Source organism: Sceloporus occidentalis, unplaced genomic scaffold (genome assembly GCF_023333645.1).
Source record: "Sceloporus occidentalis isolate IW3139 unplaced genomic scaffold, rSceOcc1.0.p SCAF_1, whole genome shotgun sequence".
NCBI classification, from domain to species: Eukaryota; Metazoa; Chordata; class Lepidosauria; order Squamata; family Phrynosomatidae; genus Sceloporus; species Sceloporus occidentalis.
Window position 1 is genome coordinate 88,844,938 of NW_028316981.1, and position 20,130 is coordinate 88,865,067.

A 20,130-nucleotide genomic window follows, 5' to 3' on the forward strand; every position below is an offset into this window, starting at 1 on the left:
GACGCAGAGCGTCCGCTACATAAAAATGGCGGTGCCCGTATGAAAAGGGCGCCGCCATTTTGTAAGGACTAAGTCCGTGATAGGGTAAGGGGCGTCTAGAAGAGACGCCCCTTTTTCAAACTGGGATGTCCTCAGGACATCCCTAATGGCGGTTTGTAACCCGCCCAAGTCTACAAAGGTTATGCTACAACTTTTTCCACACAGTCTCAAAAGTGCTACAAGATCCCTTTGGATACTGATATTCCAGTCTAATATAGCTATGTCTAAGAACTTGTAAAGCAGGGGTGGACAATTATAGCTGTCAAGTGGATACTATGAATAGTCCTTATGTCCATTGCAGTACATCTAGAGGTGCAATTGCCCAGCCCTGGTGTAATGACATCCTCCTAGAAGCCTAGACAAACAAGTCAGTCCAAGTTACACAAACTTCAAGAACCCAAGCTAACATTGGCTTCTAAACTGGCATCAATTCAATGCAGTAGCTTAATTTTAAACCTCTGAAAGATCTGCATGTGTGTGTACATGCACAAACAAACAAACACAGCTATATCAATAAAAAGATTTATTCAATAATTTGTTATGGCTCCACAGTTTAAAGGCCACTGGATTTTTTCAACATGAAACTGGACCCCACAAGGCAAAACTGCAATTTTGTGGTAAACATTTCATATGAAGATAATCAGAGATCATTAGAGCAAGATTCCTAGTACAGAGCAAAAATCAGTGGAAGTGTTTATTACTGTTTATGGACTGTAGTAAGTGTGTGTGTTTAGGGGGGAGGAATTAAAGTATTTTTCAAAACAATAATTCCACAAAAACAAACTATCTCCATTATGTTCTACACATCTATCTAAATACCATCAGGAAATGCTTACATTAAGGCTTACAAGGTGCTTTAGCAGTAAGTCATATAAAAGCCAGAGGGGGATGCCACAGCTCAGACAACTGAACACAATGCCAGTGCCTGGTTAGAGGAAATAGTGCAAGATGATATAGCAATTATCTATATCATATCTTTTACACATGCACCTTGTGTGTAATTATAAGGAAGGGGGTGTGGGATCACTATGGAGTTTATCAAACGGGATGGGAGGCTCTCAATTTCGAAAGAGAAGACAGAGTGGTCAATTTGAAAATTCACGCAATTACGTGATTACTTATCACACCTTAAATTCGCTGTAATGGCCTCCCCGAATGCAACCCAGATTCTGTGCAAAGTAAGCCATTACATCGGTGGGTTCTTAATTGTGAATTGGCACCCTTGCGCATGCTCAGTGAGACTCCAGGTGACTGGAGCATAGCATATTTAGGCGAGTGAGAGAGAGGAACCAAGGAAGCCCACAATTTACAAAAGAGGTTGGGGTGGGGGGAGAATGGTTGAAAGAACATGCTCTATTCACGTTAAAACGAGCATATGTTCACTCTTTGTCACGTTAAAAATGTGAATATAATGGTTATCCAACAGCTCCTGGTCTGGTCCATGCCTCTTAATTAGCAGTCAGCAGCCCCCCCCCCCCCCCCAGCAATGCTGAAGGACAAGCGGAAGCAAAATTGAGGCAGAATTGCAGCGTGGCTTCATGGGAAATCCCCCCTTCTAGATTGGGGGGGGGGGGACCAGGACCAAAGGAGACATGTACATCACACCAAACAACATTGCACTGAGTGTGAAGTTGCCTAGGAACAGGGCTTGTGACTTCACTAGTTCACTGAATTTACTTGATGGTGGATTGTCATGTGATTGCGTTCAGAATGCGTTCAGACTGCCAGCAATCGCGTGCGGTAACCTTTCGCGCAATAATGTGAATACACATGATTGCGTTCAGGATGACACTGGATTATACTTCCAATTTCAGTCGTGTGATATCCTCCTATGTCAGGCAAGAATGAATTAAAGAAATCCATCCTCATGGACTGCTCTCTGGCTCATGACTTTATCTCCTGACTTGTCGATACACACAGAAATCAAAAGATACATATGCATATGTACATACATACACTTTAAAATCTTTCCAGTTTAAGAAGTAAAACCATGGACTGTTAGTCCCCTATAAACTTTATTATGGTATGTTTTTTCCTGTAGCCTCAGCAACTGATTTGATGAGCGTTTGGTTTAGAGGGAGACATGGTATTTAGTGGTGATGAAAAGACATAGAAATATATGGAACGCATGAGAGGGCCACAATCTGAACAGGATGAATATAGAAGATGGCAGTAGGTTACGAAATAAGACACTTAGCCCATTTTCAAACCAAGTGGAATGGCACAAAATAAGAAATATTATTAAATATGAAAACCCCTGAAAAGATAAAATCCAAAATTTTGTTAATGTTATTGATATCAAGGACAACACATGTACAACAATATCTCTCACTGGTAAGAATACAGGAATCTGTAGTGCCTACAAAGACTGATATACAAGTTCAAGGTCTTGTTGAGAGGGGTCATCATCTCCAACCACTCAGTGACACTACAAAAACTCACTCTTACACCTATCAGTTAGACTCTAAAGGGTTGTGATCAGATTTTTTCCCCCCAGCTGGAACAGGTTTTTGCCAGTCCATCACATGTAAAATATACCAACCAATTTGTTTGTACCCTCATAGCAGGTAAGAATGTAGAAAAAACATTAATGATCTAGTTATCTGTCATAGGACACAATGCATGGTACTCAAATTGTCAGTAAATGGCACAGTAAGTGTACATCATGTTTTAATGAATCTGGATAACTTGTGCTTCCAATGTTCATAAGACAATCACATTGATTGATTCATAAAATATCCCCTTGAGTTTTAGGACTCCTGTCAGAAGAAGGAATGTCAATAACCATGTTTTGTTCTCTAGTTAGACAAGAATTTTTTAAAAATGTCCAATTAGAGGGAAGTACACATGCAAAAGGCCTGGATATAACTTTTCAGAAGGTTAGGTTCTCACTTGGGAGTTTTTCTCCTGATGCTGCCAGAGGGTAACCTAAAAATCCTATTTCCATGCAAACCAGTAACACTGTATATGGTTAAGGAAGTATAAAAAAAAGGCCATGTGTGCCCACTACCACCACCTAATCTTACAGGGCAAAATGCAGTACTTCCTAAAACCATTTGAAACTGCACCCTTGCCCACAATGCTTGCTTTATATTCCAAGCCACTTTTACCAACCAAACACCAATTTTATTTTCAGAAAGGAAGCACACAGGTATTAATCCTCTTTTGCATATCCTCCTACTCTGAGGCCTGCCATTAGCAACAAAACAATACACATACAAATCACTCCTCTCTTCCCAGGGTCACACAGCATATATATATACCAAACTATTTTCCAGGCAAGCATTCTCTGAAGAAGCCAGCCACAGATACTGGCGAAATGTCAGGAAGAAACTCCTCTAGAACATGGCCACATAGCCCGAAAACCCCACAAAAAACACAGGCATATGTTCCAAACAAAGCTGCGTATGTGAAGTAGCAGTGCAAGTCCTCTAGTTTGCAAATAGTGGATATTTAAAAGTTGGTAGTTGACTGCTACTACCCAGAGGACCTTTTCTTCAGCAACTCCCAGATTATGCAATGGCCTGCCAGAGGAGATCCATCATATCACCAGTTTGGACAGCTTTAAGAAGGCTGTCAACATGGATCTCTTCCGGCAGGCCTTTCCTGAATAAGAAACTCAGCTATCAATTGAATCCACCATCTCTCAGTATTTTGTAGCCCCACTCACCCGTCTCTGATTATTTTAATTTATTGTTTTAATAATTAAAGTGTCTACTAGTGTTTTAGGGGTGGGAGGGAATACAGTGAGCCAGCGCCATATGCAAGCTCCTTTTAGGCGGCTTTCAGCATATGCTGAAGCTGCCAGGGAAACAGGTGAGTGCCCCACGCAGCAAGCACGAGCTCCATTATATCCAACGGGGCTCGTGAATGGAGTGTGCGGCCGCAGGGTGCCCACATTGCTGCACAGCAAGCATGAGCCCCATTGGATATAATGGGGTTGAAGCTTATCGCATTTTTTGCTTTATGTGGGGGTGGGGTCTGGAATGGATCCCCCACGTAAAGCAAGGGCCCACTGTAATTGGGGGGATATTGTGGAATGCATGTCTTTGTTTTAATTGTAAGCTGCCTCGATTTTCTCTTTGACAGAGAAAAATAAAGTTTTTATTATTTATTTATTTAGAAGACAGAACATTCTCTAACTTCTTCTCTCATTGTGTTGTTTGTCTTGCTTGGCTCCAATGCCCCTCCCTTGGAAAGCAATACTCAGGATGCACAAGATGAGATGAAATGGGCACTGGCCTGCTCATCCAGTATTTGGCATGAAAGAAGATGAAGGAGCCACCTCACCTGAACATGTTGGCTAGGTATGGGTGAGGTTCTAGGTCAGTGATGGCGAACCTATGGCACGCATGCCAGAGGTGGCACTCAGAGCCCTGTCTGTGGGCACACATGCTGTAGCCCTAGCACAGAATTTGCCAGAGTTTCTTACTAGAAAGCCAAAGCTATGTGGCACTTTGCAATAAATAAGTGGGGTCTGGGTTGAAGTTTGGGCACTCGGTCTGTAAAAGGTTCACCATCACTGTTCTAGGTACTAGGACTTGAGTCAAGGTTATGACTCAAAGGAGCAGAAACTGGCTTCTACCTTCATGTATGTCTTGGTGAATTGCTGATCAGGCTGTTCTGTCTCATACTCCTAAGGTTCCATTATGAGGAACCTAGAATGCAGTGGGATTTCATGTGTCTCATTATGTGCAAAGACCATGTGTGTATTGTATTACTATATGTTACATGCTAAGGAGCTGCACTTGGCCCATGAGCATTACCCACCCCTTCCATTCCCATGCAGGACAGATATCCTAAGCAATTAATGAACTCCGACTGCTCAGACATCTGAATATGAGAGAACCTTTGAGATAGATGGATGGATGGATAGATGGATGGATGGATGGACAGATAGATAGATAGATAGATAGATAGATAGATAGATAGATAGATAGAGATGAAAGTGAACCTTCTTCAGTGTATTACATTGTCTCTCCCAGTGATTTAGGAGTGAACCTTTGATTCATACACATACACACATACACATTTGAATGAAAGTGAACCTTTCTTCATTGTATTTCATTGTCTCTTCCAATGATTTAAGGAGCAATCATTAAAACAATAATACTTCCCCTTAAGGCTGCAAAGTGAGTCCCAGTATTAATATCAGCAGGACAGTAAAAGCAGGAAGCAAATATGGCACTTGGCCCCAAAAATATTTGCATGGTGATTACCAAAACCATTGCCACCCTGCAGATAAAGAAAAGCAGAGCCTGACGCAGGCAATTTCTTGGTCACCCATAAAGATTACAGCTTGAATCTTGTAGTCTCCATTGGTAAGGAATGAAGGCAAGTCTATTTTGGGTATGTAGATATCAGATTGAGGCAAGTTGTAAGTACCCTGTAAAGGAGGGAATCAAAGACATAGCTGTGTTACTCTGGAAAATCAGTATGCAAAGGGATCTTGCACCATCTTTGAAACTAACTGAAAGATAGACGTTGGAAACATAAGCTTTTGTAGACTTGAGCCTAATCCCTCAGATGCATTTGGAGGAAACACACATAGACAACAACAAAACCTGATTAATCCTTATCAGCCACCAAATTCTTGTCTATCTGTCAGTGTAGAAGATTTTTGTTCTTTGACCAAAGGCAATAGGCATAAATCCTTGGTCTGGATGGTGTGGCAGGATAATGCAGGGTTCTTGGCAATCTTTCACAGATATATACTGACATGCACTGCCTCACCCTCTCTGCAGGAACATGAAAACCAGGGCTGAGCAAAGTGCAGCTCCTGGACCACGCATGATCTCCCCCAGCTTTTTTTTTCCAGGTCAAGGTTGTTTTTTTTTCCATATAGAAGATGTTTTTTCCACTCTAGAAAGAGCAGGTTTCAGTTGAAATGGGACAAAGTACCATTCCCCCAGTAGAAAAACAAAATCAGAAATTGCATTTCTGGTCTTACTGGGACCGTGGAATAATACCACAGGCCTCACAGATCTTCCAAAGTTGCCCACCCCTGGGCAAAACAAACCTTTGGGACTATGGCTTGTTTAGTATAGTACAGCAAGCATTGCAGCAGCCAGTACCTGTCTTGCCTTTCTGCATCCTTCCACTCCCTCCTCACACAAGGCAGTAAAGCAAATCCTGGATTTTTTTTCCTGGGGAGTTTATCAGACAAGGAGAATTGGAAGTATAATCGGATGGCAATCTGAACACAATCATGGGGTTTAACAATATTGCGTGATAACCTACTACACACAAATTCGGGCAATGGGAAGTCAGTCTGAACGCAATCATGTGGTTTCACGTTATTGTGTGATAGATTACCACGTGCAAATTTGGGAAATAGCATGCTATTTTCGGGCAATGGGGAGCTAGTTCGAATGCAATGTGTATTCACGTAATTGCGCAAAACTAGCGACTTTAAGTGAATGCGTTTTGGCCCCACTTTCTTTTCATTCAAATTTAAGACAAATTCCTCCCGTTTGATAAACTCCTGGGTTGAGGATGGGAAGGGAACTGTTACATTCACAAGGCAAGCAAAATCTGCCACAGATCAAAATCCTTAGCTTGTTTAGTTAGCCCCATATTTCAAAGTGACTCTTCTTTTAGTAGAATTCAGTGGCACCTTCAGAAACCAGGAACAGACCCAATGGAAGGAACTGCCAATCCTAAGCGGGGTTTGGCTTTTACCAGTTGCCAAGACTAGATTACCATAGGTTAAAATGTGGGCTTACCGCCTTAAAGGGACAATGACAAGGAAGTCCATAAGACAGCAACGGTTCTGGACATGGTTGGCCAGGAGGGATAACAGAGTCCAGTAAGGCACAAATGTCTTCATAGGTGCAACTGCCAAGTTGATCTACACAGGGGACCTTTAACCACATTTCACCAAGTCTCTTCTCCAGGACGACCACAACCTAGAAATAGATATCACACAAAATGTGAATATACCCCATGACTTCCTCCATGAATGTTCCTCTCCTCCCCAACAACCTTTCCACAGCACAGTACTTAATTAGGCTTGAACAATTGGTTAGCCACTGTGTGGCCATTTGCTCTGTGGGATACAAAGGAAGAATTGGATAATCTTCTATTGCAAAGGAGGTTAAAGTGCAGTCTTATGCAGTCCCTGGAGCTCTTTTTTGATCCCCAAATGATTAAAAAAAGTGGCCCCAAATGTCCCCAAAGGCCTTCTAGGACTTTTGACTTCTAGGTCATTTGCTGTTTTTAAAAATGTCCTCTCCTGGGCCTAAAATCGCATGGGAGTGTGTGTAAAAACATAGTGAAAATGCCTCCCATGACTCCTAAATGATGTTAGGGGTCTTTGGAGGCAAAAGATTTGTTGTTGGGGGTGTGGCAGGAGGTGCAGCCTTCCAAAGTCTCTTAGGTGGCTAATGCATCACCCTAGCCTCCAACAGTTGCCCATTTCCTGTACCTTTACTCCACAGTCTATCATCTCACACCGATTTAAGAAAGAAGGCAGCTACGTACCTTCACACAGTGCAGAATTTACTTTTGCAGCTCACCATAATGGGGCACACCAGGCTCCTTAACAAGTCAACAAGGAAAGCTGCAGAGGTGTGCATGGAACTGCATGATGACAGACAAAAACAAACTTCCTTGGACATAGAAATGTCAGACATTGCCAAATACAAGGCTACTATTTACCCATTTAGCCCAGCATTAACTAGCCACAATTCTCCAGAATCACCAGCATGGATATTTTTCTATAACCTGCTCTCTTACCACCTGACAGAGACAGAAAGGGCCTCCTGTGGGCAAAACATGGCTCTACCACTGCACTATGGTCACTCCTCGGATACACATCCACATACAGGATGGTGGGGGAAAGGAGCTTGTCACCCCCAAAGTAACTGACAAGATGGGCATCCAGGGAACAGAGTGCTAGACTAGATTTTTTCCCTTTTCTTGCCCTTGACATGTGTATTTTACTGATTCCTGTTCCCATTCCTCGTAGCAATGTTTTTAACCTTTATATTGTAATTGTTTTATCTTGTATTGTAATTTTTTAACCCTTGTAAGCCGCCTTGATCATCTCTATGGAAAGGCGGGGTAAAAATAAAAATTATTATTATTATTAATTATTAAATACTGTACATTTGTATCACCAATTCCATCTTTATTTGAATGCTTTCACTTGTGAGCAATTGAACTTGCAGAGATGTGCACAATGATGTGGTTCCATAGTGTGAACAATAAACCTGGAATGCATGAGTGAGATAATTTGCATCATCACACTAAAAAAAAACGACTAGTAACCCCTTCTCCAACTAAAGCTAATTGCAATGGCTCTACAAGATCTAAAAAACTTGGAATGGGTGAAATATTCACTAAACTACAGTCCCACTCTTCAAATATGAGCACAAGAGAATATACTTCATGAACAAAATGGCATATTGCCTTTCTTATCTCTACTGATACCAAGGAGGAAAAGCATAAGGGATCTCTTTCACCAAAGGTTAGTATAAACATACAATCCAGCTAGAGCTAGTTATGTCCTATTAAGCCCTATATGGCTCAGGTCCAGGCTATTTGGCACACTGTATCTCCCTGCATGAACTGGCCCAGGCTCTGAGATCATCAGGAGAGGCTCTTCTCTCCATCCCACCCCCATCACAAGCACGGCTAATGGGAACACAAGAGAAGGCTTTCTTGGTGGCTGCCCCTAGACTCCTCTGGAACTCCCTTCCCAGGGAGACCAGAATGTCCCCCCCCCCCCTTTGTTATCCCTTCTTTCTGTTCAGACAGGCTTTTAAAACAGAAGGTTTTTAAAGAACCTCTTGGGAATGTTGTACTGTTTAAAAGTGTATGGCTTTTACCTGCTTTTATCTTTTTTAATTGTATTCTATTTTTAAACAAATGAGCTGTTTTAATATTGTAACAGTTAAATCCTGTTTTAACTGTCACTTTTGTAAGTGTTTAACTGTGTTTTTTAAAACTGTAAGCCACTATGAGTCCCAGTTTTAGGGAAAAAGCAGGATGATGATGATGATGGATGGGTGAGGAAACTCTTAATTAAGCCTCCCCTCTGCTCTGCTAGTCTCTTTCTTTCTGCCTGCTGGCATAAGGATTCACATGACAGGAGCTCACAAAGCCAGCCAGCTTGTGGTATCAAACCAGCTTTCTCTTCTCCTTTCAGCAGTTCTCCTAGGAACAGCTGAGATGACTGTTCTCCCAGCTACAAGACATCAATCTGTGTGACCTGTAGTAAAGCCCAAAACTTGCCTCAGTGAGAAGAGAAGAGACACGCTTGAGGATTCCATGCATCGGCACATTTTTATGTAAACTAGTCTAATCTCTACTTCACAGGCTAGACTGTACTTATCTTTCAGATTTTACAATCTTCCAAATATTCTGATACAGTTCCCATTACTAACAAGATGTACTGAATGGCACAGAATAAGTATTTTAGGATTTATAGAGAATGATGCATGGGGGTGGGAATATGACCCAGGAGACACCTAAATAAAGTCAATTTTTGTGCATTTTATAAAATTTCAGACTGAAGCCATAACAGATCTTACAAATGAGCACAAACTGACATGAACCAAATCCACAGAACTCCAGCCATTCAAAGAAAGAAGACCTTTTTGCACAGAAGAAGATACCAAAGCCTGTCCCCATAGCATCGCCATTGTCACTTTGCATGGAGCATTCATGAAAATCAGAGGCAGTGCAAGAGAATTCTCTATGCTTATGCCTCACTTGTTCCAGCTGAACGGTAAGGTACTATGGGTGCTTACCCAAGAGTCCTCAAAATCTTGAATGTGGTACCAAACCTCCCTTCAAACTAGCCGTCTACCTTGCTTTTTCTCTGGGAGTATAAATTTCCAGAAATTACTATTAGAGGCCGATAAAACAGGCACTTCGAAGAGTTCTTCTCCTAGTTCAAAAAGGATTTCTGACCTATCAAGCAATGGGCTTGGGATGTTCCAAAGCAGCAGCACTGCAGATGCTGCTTGTTTGCAGTATCCCAGAAAGGAAACTGATGGAGCAAAATGCAGAAGGTCTGGATGTCAAATAGCTCAAATGCATGAGCGTGCATGCACACACAGAGCTTCCTGTTTCAGTGTTATTTCTGAAACCTGGTTATGATGGTAAAAAGAAATGAAACTTGCTTTCACTTTATCTACTTTTTTTTCTTTTTAGAATTTTTGGATCAACTTAAGCGTATAGATGCTGAAAGACTTATATCATTCTTTTACTCTGATACTATTCCAGAAAGGTACATCCCTTTGTTGCACAGGAAGGCAGGGGTAGGTGTGTTACTGAGGAAACACATTTGTTGAGATTTAATGGCAGTCCATAGTTTGGCCTGTACTTAGCTTCAGGTATATATTCTGTCCTCCCTTGTTTGTATCTAATTCCCATTTCACTACTTTTGTTATACGTCTAACTTATAGCAATCCTATTGTAAGGTTTGTTCAGAGGTGGTTTGGCTCCTTCCTCTGAAATATAGCCTGCAGCACCTGGCATTCCCTGGTGATCTCCCTGCTTAGTTTCCAAGATCAAACAGGATCTGGTGCCTTCAAAGAATTCAGGTTGAAGTGAACCTCAACTTGCCATTTTGTCCAAACTGGCCAACTATGATGCGCTGCAAAGTAAGATCAAGGCCTCACTCCACATCTGTGCACATACCAAACCATAGAGTGGCATTTCATCTGAACCATCTCCAAAAATATTTTGTAATCTGTTGCAGAAGAGGAACCAGCAGAGGAGTAGCCTAGAAGAGTGAGTCAGAATGAAAGTAAGACTTCATGTGGAACAGATTACAGTTCTCCCTCCCTTTTTGCAGTTTTCAAACCCGCATCCCTCGATAATGCACAAGGGACGAACAGAGCGGGAAATAATGGGGAGCATGCCCGAGGCACACGTGCACACACTCCCACAGCTGCACATCTATATTCAAGCCAATGGGGCTTGAATATATGTGAAACTCTGTTTTCGTGGAGGGGTGTTTCTGGAACAGATCCCCCATGAAAACAGAGGGTTGACTGTATAAGAAACATCTTTTAAAAGTTCAGTGCTAGCTGAGCTGAAGGTAATTCCTCAGATTAACCTCAGTCACAGTATGTGATTTTCCCATCTGCCACAATTTCACTCTGTTATAAGAAACATCTTTAAAAAGTTCAGTGCTAGCTGAGCTGAAGGTAGTTCCTCAGATTAACCTCAGTCACAATATGTGATTTTTCCATCTGCCACAATTTCACTCTATGTTATCTCTGTTTTATATTCCCACATTTTAAAACAGGAACAAACGCACAAAGAAAGGGTACATTCAGACTGACCAAAAAGTCCCAGAGTTTGCTTCTGTCCTTTCCAATTTTATACTGGGTTAAAATAAACTGACCTGAGAAGCTGATGTAGAAGTCTTTGTTCATAATGGGAGCTGACAGAAAATATTCTGTGATAAACAAAAAATGTATGATCTCCAAAATAAAATTGGAAAGAACAAGAACAAAATCTGGAACTTCTTGGTCTTTTTAAACAGTCTGGATGTACCTTTAATGAAGTGATGTGATTATAAAATATGTAAAAATTACCCACAGAATGATTACCCACAGGAGAACTGCTGAAAGGAGAAGGGAATGATAACAGAAACAGCAAGGGGGGAAGAATTTGAGAAATTAGTAAGGAGCAAATAAGCATGCAGCATTTAAATTATGATACTGCCAAAGTTCTCAGGCCTGGAGTCTAAATTAAGTAGACATGCTGTTTTAGGACCAGAATGCACATTCTTTATGATTCAGTGAGCAATGTTAGTACAACCAACAAACACAAGCCAATTTGTTCTCTTTCAGTTTTCCAGCATATTTCCCCCCCTTTTTTTCCAAGACAATTTCATTTCTGACACCATCTCTTTAGGTTGTTGGGTTCCACTCCACTCTGAATTGGCTGCATTCCCTTAATGCATGGAAATGCAACTGCTTAACAGAAAATGATGATCTTGAGTCTAATCCAATTTCTACTGATAGCCCATCAGATGCAGAAAGTTTGTCAGGAGAGCAGGAATTTGAAGTGTGCGAGAACTTCACACAAAGCTACATAGTCACACCTGTAGAATTCATAGAAAACTGTACATTTCAGCATAGTTGTCCTCTCAGTATCTGGAACCCTGCTTTGGAAATAGCCTATTAAATCTTCAAATCTGCAAGTAAGCAAGCTTTCTTTGTTTCCTATTTTAAATTCCAAGTGATGTGATTTTAAAAAAATGCATAAACTTTAATTAATTTCATTAATTTTCCCATGTTTAGACTCTGTGGGCCTACCTACATTTGCACAATCCGCTATATTATAGGCAATAGGTAAGCATATATTTTGGTTTTATAGGATAAACATGAGCCTTCCTACCAAGACCCAGAGGACTAAAAGGAAAGTAGAAAAGCTCACAAGGAGTGGCAAAGCTGGCCCAAGGCAGCCAAATGAAAGCCACAGTATCTAACACTAACCAAATTATTTTTGGTACAAGAACCAAAAAATCCCACAAGCATCTCTCTGCTTTCCTGGCAATTAAAAAAAAGGAAAAATCAATTAGGAGATCACATTTTGCTGCCTGTGCATAAGATCCAAAATCCACTGCCTGAAGCAGCCACTTCACCCTCCCTAATGATGGATAAGGTAGGCCCTGCCAAATGAAAGAATTCTTTAAACTGCTAACCAAGAAGATACAAAACCATCCTCCTTGTTGGTCTGCTTACCAAGTTTCCCACTTTAGGCATACTTCAGTTATCTCCCCTCCATATGTTTCAGTCAACAGCTAATTGTTCCACAAGATTTCTTATATATCTGGGTGACCATTTCTACAAACAATTCCATGGATTTATGAAATCCAAAACGTGCATCCTTTTGTTTTTGTAAAAGAGGTGAGTTGCCTGTTTGTGGTAGTTATTGTGAGTGTTAAAAAGTAACAACATCACATATTCTTAATATACCTTGTTTAATCCTGAGTATTTCTAAGAGAAAAATTCAAACCACATTGAGGCTTTTGCTGGTCTGCCCCACACTAATGAAAACGTATCCTGTGTTCAGTGAAAAGCCAACAAAATAGTTGGACAGGCTGGCTGTATGCCTTGCATCTGACATCAGGAAATTCAGTTTAAAGCCCACCAGCTGCAAAGAATCTAGCCTGGAAACTATCAGACATCCAATACTAATTTCTTCCTCTCATTGTGAGAAAAAAGAAGAAATGCAAACCCTGCAATCATAGGATTCTCCAAGAGGAGAAAAATTGTCATTTCCTCCTTTTGGAACATGTGATTATCAGAAGAGACCCTAGATTTGTTCATTATTCTGACAATTAGGAGGGAAAGATCACAAAGGGATAAAAAAGGTAGAGTAAATCCACACCCCTGATATTCCCTCATGAATTTATCCTTTATTCCTCATGAATAAAGGACCCGTGCAAACCTAAGCTTAATATGATGTCAGATTTGGTTGCCGAGATGGACCAATACAATTAGGTTAATCTTCTAAGAGCACTGAGTTGTCCCAAAGTACCTGGGGATAATCACTCCCCAACATTTCATTGTGTTTTAACATTTTTATAATCAGTTCCTTATCTCTATCTTGTTTCTGCCTTCTTGTAAGCCACCCTGGGTCCCATGTCAGGTGAAAGTTAAGACATAATTCAAATCAAAATACTGGAGATGTGAGAAGCCATTTTTCATGGCTTGACCCCCTCCCCTTTCTCTTACCTTCAAAGGTGCAGTGAGAGCTACACTGGTGTAAAGCGATGCACTGATTCTGATATTTCCTGGGATGACAACTGGATCTGGACCTATAGACAGACTTTTAATTCCAGCAGGGTTCGATGAAGGACCACAGTTCTCCCAACTAAAATTTTCAACCTGAAACATACAGAAGAACTATTAAGAGAACTGCATTAAGGTTGACAAGTGGCCATAGGCTGGATAAAGACAAAGCAAACAGCAGGCAGCAGATTGAAAAGCAAGAAGCTAGAAGAAGTATAGAATGGCAGACAACATACTGGCCTGTTACAGACAGCCAAAATAAAGCTGCTTCGAGTCACAGTGGAGATATGGTGTTTCAATGATGCATGCGTCCTAAGAGTCCAGAAGTCGCACCAAAGCCACACTCTAGCCCTAAGGACTGGAGCGTGGCTTTGGTGTGGCTTCTGGACTCTTAGGACGCATGCATGATTGAAACACCATACCTCCACTGTGACTCGAAGCAGCTTTATTTTGGCTGTCTGTAACAGGCCACTAAGTTGAAGAAGGAGGCTGAAAGAAAGCCAAGGGAGGAGAACATTGCACTGGTAGAAAAGCGGACAGAGAGAGATGATTGCTGAGCTGTCTAGGAGTCAGCATGACCAGAATAGATGAAGGAAGCATACATTGACAATAAGGATATGAGGAAATAGTAGGTGGAGGCAATTAAACTGCAGGATTTATGAACCAAGACCCAATGTTGTACTTTCACATCCAGCACCAGCAGAATCAGGTGTCTCCTGCTAAGCACCAAAAACCCAGTACAGAAGGCTTTCCAGTTGTATAACAGGGCTTTTAGGGTGCAGAGTGAGAGAGGAGGATTGCTGAAATTGGTGGAGGTGGCAGGTTTCAACTGAAGTTGTCCTTCCATCACAGGCAAAGATATTTCTATTCAACCAGGGATTCAACTGAAGGGGCTTTTAACTGGTTCTTCCTCCTTTTGTTTTGTTGCTATGTTTTTAATTACTGTACTTTGCTTTTATGAGATTTTGTACTGAGATTGCTGTTACTGGTATATGAAAAACTGATTTAGGTCCCATTTGGGGATAAAATAAACAAATTATGTTTTATTATTGTTAGCTATCTGGAGTCAGCATGGTGTAGTGGTTTGAGCGTTGGAGTATGACCCTGGAAACTGGCCACAGAAACCCACTGGGTGACCTTGGCAAGTCACAGTCTCTCAGCCTCAAACAATGGCAATGGCAAGCCCTCTGAAGAAACTTGCCCCCAAAAAACCATGATAGGGTCGTCTTACAGTCGTCATATGTCAGAAATGACTGGAAGGCACACAACAACAAATGTTTCTATTTGGAGGATCATCTCTCTGGTAAGACTGCTCACCTGTAGTCAGAATTGGTGCAGCCCAGAAATTTTTTTTAGTGAGACCTCCATTTCTCAAGTGCCGCATCATCATCGTCATCGTCATCAACAACAACTTAAATTTCAGCAGACAAGCTGCATTAAATTCCAAGCTTTGAAAAAGAAGGCTGCAGACAACTGGCTTTTAAAAAAAAATTTTTTTAAAGGAAGATAACTAGAACCAACAGCTAGCGGTAAGGTTGAAAGAGACATGAAAGAGATAGTGGAGTTTTTTTGTAGCCCTTTAGTTTGCGATGCAATCTCATGGAGGTTTTCATAGTTATAACTCTCCCCACTGCTGTTGTCCAGAGTTGCTCTCATTCTCCCAGATGCATCTCAAGCCATTGATGGTAGATTTATGGTTGTTTCAACTTGCACAATTCCTGTACAGATATGACTTTTGCACTGAATGAGTATATATCAGACAGTTATGCCACCCATTGGTAAAAGCACCTAAAAGGCTTTCTGTGTGGGTGTTTTCCAAGGTCTAAGACAGTCTTAACTTAAACAGACTGGTTCAACAGGGGCAACTCGATTCAGATCCCAACCATTAACACCTCAGTTAGCCTGAAGGTACTTGTATGTTCTTCTTTCAACACAACGTCACAGCACTACTGTCTACAATTTCACAACACGGTACTCCAGGCCTCTACATGCTGGAATGGGTGTGTAATAGTACTGGCACTCCTCACAGGAATCATTGTGCTCTACACACCTATTGTTCCATTTTGTATAAAAGCCAATCTTACTAATTTACAAAACTTCAGAAAAAAACACTTCTCCTTGATAAATACTTACCGCGACAGGAAGTGTCTAAAGTTGCATGAGTAAGTCATTTATTTAACACTGGCAAATCAGCTAAGTGTCTCTGCAGATTTAGAAAACTTTGCAAAGGCTCCTTGACTCTTTTTTGGATATTAGTCATTTGTGTTACTTAAGATATGAGGGCTCTTCATGACTTTCACTGGCATAACACTCTGCTCTTTTTTGAGAGGTGCACAGTGATAGCAATGAGGCAACAAAAAGTAAGCAATCTCATTGACAGAAAACACTGCCATTCTAAGCATTTCAGGAGAGCCTTTGTTCTCTGCCATCCTTCCTACCCATTACCACAATGTCCACAGTTGTCATTTCACTCCTGCCACTATGCTGCTGTTACTGCCGCCTATGCTGGCAAAGTTAATCTGACTGGCACGACTGTGGCACAGATATCCAACATGTGGCATGTGATAAGTGATATGAAAGCACTTTTTAAATTCCAACTTGAGATTCAGTTTGGTAAAAAAATGAAGGTCCAAGCCACTCCTTGACAAACCACTCAGTTCAATAACAGCCCAAATGTAGGTGACTATTATTTATTTATTCATTCATTTTCATTCCTAATCCTCTTTTCTCCCAGAAAGGGACCCAAGGCGGCTCACAAAGAAAAACATTTAAAAATTTACAATAAAATTTAAAAACATTTAAAATCAAGTAGCTAAAAACAGTATAAAATTATATAAGCAAACAAAAGTTAAAAATATAACTAAAGCACCACACACACACACATATACACACAACAGCCTCGCTAACAGAGGCGGTTTCCAGACCGCCCAAAAGTACGTGCTCGGCACATACTAGGGTTAGAAAGAAGCGTCCTTTCCGGGCACCCCTAACCTTAGTATGCGCCGAGCACGTACAAAATGGTGGCGCCCATTCTACATGGGCGCCGCCATTTTGACATAGGGGACGCTTAGCGTCTGCACATCTCAGCGCCATTATGATGCCACAAGTGCGCCAAGGCTTCTTTGGCCACTGAGGCTCCTCCGCACAGCAAATGAGGGCACCGGCAGACCGCCGTTTTGGGCAGTCTGTAAAGCGGCAATGATTATATATTAAAAGCCTGCTTGAATAAAAATGTCTTTGTCTGCTGGTGAAAAGCAAGCAGGGAAGGGGAGCCAACCTAGCCTCCTTTGAAAGGTATTTCCAGAGGGTGGGAGCAGCCACCAAGAAGGCTGTGTCTCATGTACTTACCAAGGGAGCCTGCGATGGTGACAGGACCAAGAGAAAGCCTTCCCCTGTACATCTTAGGATCCTGCAGGTTCTTATGAAGAGATATGGTCTTTCATATAGTCTGAACCTGTGTAGGGCTTTATAGATCATGATCAGCACTTTGAATTGTGCCCAGAAATGAACCAGTATCCAGCAGAGCCTTTCAACAAGGGAGTTATATGTTCTCTATAACTGACCCCGGTTAGCGTTCTGGCCACCACATTTCACCTAGTGACCTCTGAAAGGTTTGTCAAGCAAGAGGTAGGTTTTGGGCCTAGCCATGCCAGCCAGATACCACACAGAACTTTAGGGTAGCACTAAATAATGTTGTGTCTGGTTTTCTCAGGTGCTGACACAGTAATGAATTTTTGTGTGCCTGTGCATAGCCTCTGTCAGGTATAATTAAAAACAAAGAGAGAAACTGTGCATTGTGGAAGTAACTGGAGGCGACTCCAGATTTCTTTCAACTGGGTTAACCTCTAATCCAGGAGCAAAAGAGAACTAAACATGATTCTGGGGCATTGGCTGTTTTCACGGTTATATCACTCCTGTTTAACAGACCTAGAGATCATCTAAAACAACTACCATATCCAGAGGGCAAAGGTTTGGATTTCAGAAGTGAGCAGACCTTGGTGCAAGAAATATATATGGCCAACTGTAGTCCATTCTACAGCTTGACATGGACATATCCAAGTGCTTGAAGAGGTGTATCTTCCTAAGTAGCCTCTTTAGCTTTGGTCAAGATGCTGCCAGAGAACCACACAGAAAGAACCACTGAGGTGCTTCTTTTCTGCTTCCCACAGACCAACATGGCAATACTTCCAACAAGAGGGCACTGACTTTTATTACCCGTGAGGCACATGATCATGCCATGCATTCCATTTGACACAACAGCAACCAAACAACAATCAAAACTGCACAGTAAGAGATTCACTAATCACTCCCCAGCTTTATCATCCATGCTTATTAATTTGACAGCATCAGTATAATTAACTTTATATAGAAACTAATTTACGCAAGGTGCTATAACAAGTTTCCTCTGCTGAAGTGTCACTTTTTATCAGCACTAAGAATTAACATTTTGTATATCCAGAATTAAGAGGATTACCTAAGGAAACTGAAAATAAGTATCTTTATTATCATTGTTTTTAGGATTCTATCAAGGGCTCTGATTTGTTCTGCACCGCCTTGCTGACCTTCTGTAGCATGGTGGCATAGATATAACACATGGATAAATAAAGCCTTTGCTGATGGGGAATGAAGGAGTTTATGCATTACTGGAAAGTAGTTCTCTCTACTCAGGTCCGGCAAAGTCATACTTGTGAACTCCCTCATTGCATTATTTCTTAGCTTTCTTGTCTTTTCTGATGAACCTTGTCTTCTCATGAAGTGGCCAAAGTATGACAGCTCTACCTTTCCTAGCATTAACACCCCCCACCAAAAAAAATATTTTTTTTTGTGACATAGTGGTTTAAGTGTTGGCCTATGACTCTGGAGAAAAGGGTTTGATTCCTAGTTCAACCGTGAAACCCTCTGGGTGACTTTGAACAAGCCACACTCTCTCAACCTCCTCAGAGGAAGGCAATGGCAAACCCCCTCTGAACAAGCCTCGCCAAGAAAACCCCAGGATAGGTTCACCAAGTCAGAAACAAGTTGGAAGGCACAAAACAACAAACAGAAACAGTAGCATATTGGGGGAGAGTGGTGATTATATTGGCTTTAGGATCAATATGGAGAGAGAACATGTAGCCCCTTTGAGACAAAATGAAAGGAAGAAGTTGGCAGCATGAGCTTTCATAGACTAAAGTCTACTTCCTCAGATGCTTTGAGGATGCATCTGAGGAATCATAGAGTTGGAAGAGATCACAAGGACCATCCAGTCCAACCCTCTGCCATGCAGGAAATCTCAATCTAAGCATCCCCAACAGATGGCCATCCAGCCTCTGTTTAAAGACCTCCAAGGAGGGAGACTCCACTACACTCTGAGGAAGGAGTTTGTTCCACTGTCGAGCAGCCCTTACTGTCAGGAAGTTCCTCCTAATGTTGAGGTGGAATCTCTTTTCCTGCAGCTTGCATCCATTGCTCTGGGTCCTAGTCTCTGGAGCAGCAGAAAACAAGCTTGCTCCCTCCTCAATATGACACTCCTTCAAGTATTTAAACAGGGCTATCATATCACCTCTTGGAGTCCAGGAAAGTTTATGCCACCTTCTTTCTTTCAGTGAGTCTCAAAGGGGCTTCCTCTAGAGACTAGCAGGGCTATGTCTTTGGCTTTCGGGTGTCCTTCCTTGAACCGTCTTGGGTCTGTGGGGTAAAGGCAGATCACAACAACAACAACTGATTTCCAGACTAGCAGGAGAAGGGGGAGACCCACCTGGGTGGCCCACCTGGGCCAGGCCTTCTCCAGCAGCACCATGGGCTGCTGCTGCTGCTGCTGCTGCTGCAGGGCGCCCCCAAGCACAGCTGGGCACAGCTGGAGGGCGAGGAGGGCCAGCGGGAGGAGGGCCAGCGCCTGCATGGCCAGGGCAGAAGGAAGGAGAGCAAAGAGAGCCAGACAGAGGAGAGGAAAGCAGGCTTCTTTGCAGCGGAGGAGGAGGAGGAGGCCAAGCGTCTTCCTCAGGCAGGGGCTGGTGGTGGGCTTTATAGCCAAGGCTCCTGGGGAGAGGGCCGCTTCTCGCCAGCACCAGATGTTTGCTCAGCTGCCGGATTCCTTGCGTGCCTTCTCCCCTCCCAGGCCCTGGGCAGCCAGCAAGGGCTCCGCCTCCAACTTCCTTCCCCTTCCCCTTCCCCTCCCTGCTTCCCTCTGGCTGCCCCCGGCTCTTGAGGGGGGGGGGGAATAAATGAATCTACATCTATATTGCACAATGAGGTTGTGCAAAAATAAGCCTTTTCCAGTGCCCCTGAAATGCCCATTGGCATTAAGCAATTTGATATATATATATACATATACTGTGTGTGTATGTGT

General features: G+C 42.1%; 1 protein-coding gene across 1 annotated transcript; it reads right to left on the reverse strand.

Annotated features, from left to right (window-relative positions):
* Nucleotides 1-547: 547 nt before the first annotated feature.
* On the reverse strand, nucleotides 548-19,886 carry GM2A (ganglioside GM2 activator). The gene is made up of 4 exons (XM_089528291.1): nucleotides 19,540-19,886; nucleotides 13,746-13,898; nucleotides 6,765-6,947; nucleotides 548-5,425 (listed from the first exon to the last, which is right to left on the reverse strand). Exons 1-4 carry the CDS (start codon nucleotides 19,681-19,683, stop codon nucleotides 5,255-5,257), a joined length of 651 nt encoding a protein of 216 aa, XP_089384417.1. The 5' UTR covers nucleotides 19,684-19,886; the 3' UTR covers nucleotides 548-5,254.
* Nucleotides 19,887-20,130: the final 244 nt, after the last annotated feature.

Coding starts and splice junctions, on each gene's coding strand:
- GM2A (XM_089528291.1), bottom strand. CDS start 19,683: ATGCAGGCGCTGGCCCTCCTCCCGCTGGCCCTCCTCGCCCTCCAGCTG. Junction 13,899..19,539: donor GGCCCAGGTGGGCCACCCAG/GTGGGTCTCCCC, acceptor TGTATGTTTCAG/GTTGAAAATTTTAGTTGGGA. Junction 6,948..13,745: donor CTCTCACTGCACCTTTGAAG/GTAAGAGAAAGG, acceptor ATCTATTTCTAG/GTTGTGGTCGTCCTGGAGAA.